This window comes from Oncorhynchus keta, chromosome 29, assembly GCF_023373465.1.
Source record: "Oncorhynchus keta strain PuntledgeMale-10-30-2019 chromosome 29, Oket_V2, whole genome shotgun sequence".
NCBI classification, from domain to species: Eukaryota; Metazoa; Chordata; class Actinopteri; order Salmoniformes; family Salmonidae; genus Oncorhynchus; species Oncorhynchus keta.
In genome coordinates, this window is record NC_068449.1 from 2,052,372 (window position 1) to 2,057,371 (window position 5,000).

General features: G+C 48.2%; 1 protein-coding gene across 1 annotated transcript in view; it reads right to left on the reverse strand.

Moving 5' to 3' along the window:
• Window positions 1-5,000, reverse strand: part of sos2 (son of sevenless homolog 2 (Drosophila)) — a 145,375-nt gene that overhangs the window by 25,494 nt on the left and 114,881 nt on the right. Inside the window, exons 11-13 of the mRNA XM_052485607.1 lie at window positions 4,917-4,998; window positions 3,096-3,218; window positions 1,482-1,594 (exon numbers count right to left, since the gene is read on the reverse strand). Coding sequence (XP_052341567.1) covers window positions 1,482-1,594; window positions 3,096-3,218; window positions 4,917-4,998 — 318 coding nt within the window. The remainder of the gene's footprint in view (window positions 1-1,481; window positions 1,595-3,095; window positions 3,219-4,916; window positions 4,999-5,000) is intronic.

A 5,000-nucleotide genomic window follows, 5' to 3' on the forward strand; every position in this document is an offset into this window, starting at 1 on the left:
AAAATACCGTTATTAACCGGTTCCCATGCTTTTAAAAATACCGTTATTAACCGGTTCCCATGCTTTTAAAATACCGTTATTAACAGGTTCCCATGCTTTTAAAATACCGTTATTAACCGGTTCCCATGCTTTTAAAATACCGTTATTAACCGGTTCCCACGCTTTTAAAAATACCGTTATTAACCGGTTCCCATGCTTTTAAAATACCGTTATTAACAGGTTCCCATGCTTTTAAAATACCGTTATTAACCGGTTCCCGTGCTTTTAAAAATACGGTTATTAACCGGTTCCCATGCTTTTAAAAATACCGTTATTAACCGGTTCCCACGCTTTTAAAAATACCGTTATTAACCGGTTCCCATGCTTTTAAAATACCGTTATTAACAGGTTCCCATGCTTTTAAAATACCGTTATTAACCGGTTCCCGTGCTTTTAAAAATACGGTTATTAACCGGTTCCCATGCTTTTAAAAATACCGTTATTAACCGGTTCCCACGCTTTTAAAAATACGGTTATTAACCGGTTCCCATGCTTTTAAAAATACCGTTATTAACCGGTTCCCATGCTTTTAAAATACCGTTATTAACCGGTTCCCACGCTTTTAAAAATACCGTTATTAACCGGTTCCCACGCTTTTAAAATACCGTTATTAACCGGTTCTCATGCTTTTAAAATAACGGTTCTCTTCCGGAACAGTATAGATCGCTTTCATTCCTTTTTCCGTTTCTGTTCCTTGAACATTTATTTTTCGGTTCTGTCCTCCGGATAGTTCCAACCCCTGGTAGTAGAACTATAGTAGTATTGCGGTAGTACTGTAGGAATATTGTAGTAGTGGTATTGTAGTGGTACTGAGGTAGTACTGTAGTGGTCCTGTAGTAGTACCGAGTTAGTACTGTAGTAGTATTGAAGTAGTACTGTAGCGGTACTGTAATATTGATGTAAAACTGCAGTAGTATTGAGGTAGTACTGTGGTGGTACTGTAGTAGTATTGGGTTAGTACTGCGGTGGTACTGTAGTAGTAGTGTAGTGGTACTGTAGTATTGAGGTAGTAGTGTAGTATTGAGGTAGTAGTGTAGTGGTACTGTAGTATTGAGGTAGTAGTGTAGTGGTACTGTAGTATTGAGGTAGTAGTGTAGTATTGAGGTAGTACTGTAGTAGTACTGTAGTATTCAGGTAGTAGTGTAGTATTGAGGTAGTAGTGTAGTGGTACTGTAGTATTGAGGTAGTAGTGTAGTGGTACTAGTATAGTATTGAGGTAGTAGTGTAGTGGTACTAGTATAGTATTGAGGTAGTAGTGTAGTGGTACTAGTGTAGTATTGAGGTAGTAGTGTAGTATTGAGGTAGTAGTGTAGTGGTACTAGTGTAGTATTGAGGTAGTAGTGTAGTATTCAGGTAGTAGTGTAGTATTGAGGTAGTAGTACTGTAGTATTGAGGTAGTAGTGTAGTATTGAGGTAGTAGTACTGTAGTATTCAGGTAGTACCTCGTAGCTGTATAATGCTGCTGATGTACTCCTCCAGTCTGCCTCGTAGCTCAGGGTCGTTCTCAAAGTCATAGAAATGATGTTCCACCCACTGACGGAAAACATTCAGGACCCTGAGAGAGAGAGACACACGAATGATCAGTCAAATTCATTTATAAAGCACTTTTTATTTCAATAGTTATCACTGTGATAAAAAAATTATAAAAAAATCTATTTTGAGAGATGCCACAGTAGAAAGTCGTAAGGTTAGGGCCACAGGAATGGTGATGATGGACCGTCCCCATCAAGGAGGGATGGATGAGTCTGATTGGACAGCGGGAGGGTGAGAAGGAGTCTTGATTGGACAGTGGGATGGTGCGATGGACTCTGATTGGACAGTGGGATGGTGCGGTGGACTCTGATTGGACAGTGGAATGGTGCGATGGACTCTGATTGGACAGTGTGATGTACTCTGATTGGACAGTGGGATGTACTCTGATTGGACAGAGGGATGTACTCTGATTGGACAGAGGGATGTACTCTGATTGGACAGTGGGATGTACTCTGATTGGACAGTGGGATGTACTCTGATTGGACAGAGGGATGTACTCTGATTGGACAGAGGGATGTACTCTGATTGGACAGAGGGATGAACTCTGGACAGAGGGAAGGAGTCTGTTTGGACAGTGGGATGTACTCTGATTGGACAGAGGGATGTACTCTGATTAGACAGAGGGATGTACTCTGATTGGACAGTGGGAAGGAGTCTGATTGGACAGTGGGAAGGAGTCTGATTGGACAGAGGGAAGGAGTCTGATTGCACAGTGGGAAGGAGTCTGATTGGACAGTGGGAAGGAGTCTGATTGGACAGTGGGAAGGAGTCTGATTGGACAGTGGGAAGGAGTCTGATTGGACAGTGGGAAGGAGTCTGATTGGACAGTGGGAAGGAGTCTGATTGGACAGTGGGAAGGAGTCTGATTGGACAGTGTGAAGGAGTCTGATTGGACAGTGGGACAGTGGGAAGGAGTCTGATTGCACAGTGGGAAGGAGTCTGATTGGACAGTGGGAAGGAGACTGATTGGACAGTGGGAAGGAGTCTGATTGGACAGAGGGAAGGAGTCTGATTGGACAGTGGGAAGGAGTCTGATTGGACAGTGGGAAGGAGTCTGATTGGACAGTGGGAAGGAGACTGATTGGACAGTGGGAAGGAGACTGATTGGACAGTGGGAAGGAGTCTGATTGGACAGAGGGAAGGAGTCTGATTGGACAGTGGGAAGGAGTCTGATTGGACAGTGGGAAGGAGTCTGATTGGACAGTGGGAAGGAGTCTGATTGGACAGTGGGAAGGAGTCTGATTGGACAGTGGGAAGGAGTCTGATTGGACAGTGGGAAGGAGACTGATTGGACAGTGGGAAGGAGTCTGATTGGACAGTGGGAAGGAGTCTGATTGGACAGTGGGAAGGAGTCTGATTGGACAGTGGGAAGGAGTCTGATTGGACAGTGGGAAGGAGTCTGATTGGACAGTGGGAAGGAGTCTGATTGGACAGTGGGAAGGAGTCTGATTGGACAGTGGGACAGTGGGAAGGAGTCTGATTGGACAGTGGGAAGGAGTCTGATTGGACAGTAGTGATTATACCGGAGTTGGACGGGTTGGACGTACTCCCTCCGGAACCTCTGTAGCTCTGCAGCCATTGGCTGATCTCCGTTCCATAGCGCCTGCTTGTCTGCCTCGGTGGGCTCCGGCTCTGGGATCTCAATCCTGTGTGTCAAAAATAATAATCATTCATCTCAGGCAACAAATAAAAAAAATATATATATTAAAAACAATCCACAGAACAGAGAACACAGACAACCAAAGCTTTCTACAGGTGACATCAGATCTGAAGGACAAAACAGAACTAGCAGACTTTTAATTTAAATTTTATTTAACCTTTATTCATAACTTGGAAAGTCAGTTCAGAACAAATTCTTATTTACAATCATGGCTCTACTTTAGACCAGGGGTCCACGGGGCTCTACTTTAGACCAGGGGTCCACGGGGGCTCTACTTTAGACCAGGGGTCCACGGGGGCTCTACTTTAGACCAGGGGTCCACGGGGCTCTACTTTAGACCAGGGGTCCACGGGGCTCTACTTTAGACCAGGGGTCCACGGGGCTCTACTTTAGACCAGGGGTCCACGGGGCTCTACTTTAGACCAGGGGTCCACGGGGCTCTACTTTAGACCAGGGGTCCACGGGGCTCTACTTTAGACCAGGGGTCCACAGGGCTCTACTTTAGACCAGGGGTCCACGGGGCTCTACTTTAGACCAGGGGTCCACGGGGGCTCTACTTTAGACCAGGGGTCCACGGGGGCTCTACTTTAGACCAGGGGTCCACGGGGCTCTACTTTAGACCAGGGGTCCACGGGGCTCTACTTTAGACCAGGGGTCCACGGGGCTCTACTTTAGACCAGGGGTCCACGGGGCTCTACTTTAGACCAGGGGGTCCACGGGGGCTCTACTTTAGACCAGGGGTCCACGGGGCTCTACTTTAGACCAGGGGTCCACGGGGCTCTACTTTAGACCAGGGGTCCACGGGGCTCTACTTTAGACCAGGGGGTCCACGGGGCTCTACTTTAGACCAGGGGTCCACGGGGCTCTACTTTAGACCAGGGGTCCACGGGGCTCTACTTTAGACCAGGGGTCCACGGGGCTCTACTTTAGACCAGGGGTCCACGGGGCTCTACTTTAGACCAGGGGTCCACGGGGCTCTACTTTAGACCAGGGGTCCACGGGGCTCTACTTTAGAACAGGGGGTCCACGGGGCTCTACTTTAGACCAGTAGTCCACGGGGCTCTACTTTAGACCAGTAGTCCACGGGGCTCTACTTTAGACCAGGGGTCCACGGGGCTCTACTTTAGACCAGGGGTCCACAGGGCTCTACTTTAGACCAGGGGTCCACGGGGCTCTACTTTAGACCAGGGGTCCACGGGGCTCTACTTTAGACCAGGGGTCCACGGGGGCTCTACTTTAGACCAGGGGTCCACGGGGGCTCTACTTTAGACCAGGGGTCCACGGGGGCTCTACTTTAGACCAGGGGTCCACGGGGGCTCTACTTTAGACCAGGGGTCCACGGGGCTCTACTTTAGACCAGGGGTCCACGGGGCTCTACTTTAGACCAGGGGTCCACGGGGGCTCTACTTTAGACCAGGGGTCCACGGGGCTCTACTTTAGACCAGGGGTCCACGGGGGCTCTACTTTAGACCAGGGGTCCACGGGGCTCTACTTTAGACCAGGGGTCCACGGGGGCTCTACTTTAGACCAGGGGGTCCATACTTCTGATGTTGATTACTGAATAGTTGGGAAAGAGCTGAGAAGAAAGGCATTTCACTGTACTTGCGCGCGTGACAATACAACTTTTAAAAAATGTCTTGGCCTCTGCACAAACACAACACACTGGTAAGCAGGTCCGGCCTACCTGTCTATCAGAAGGCCGAGGAGCTCGTGGGGCTTGCAGAAGGACCGGTAGGTGGTCAGAAAAGTGCGCACAAAGTTGGGATCT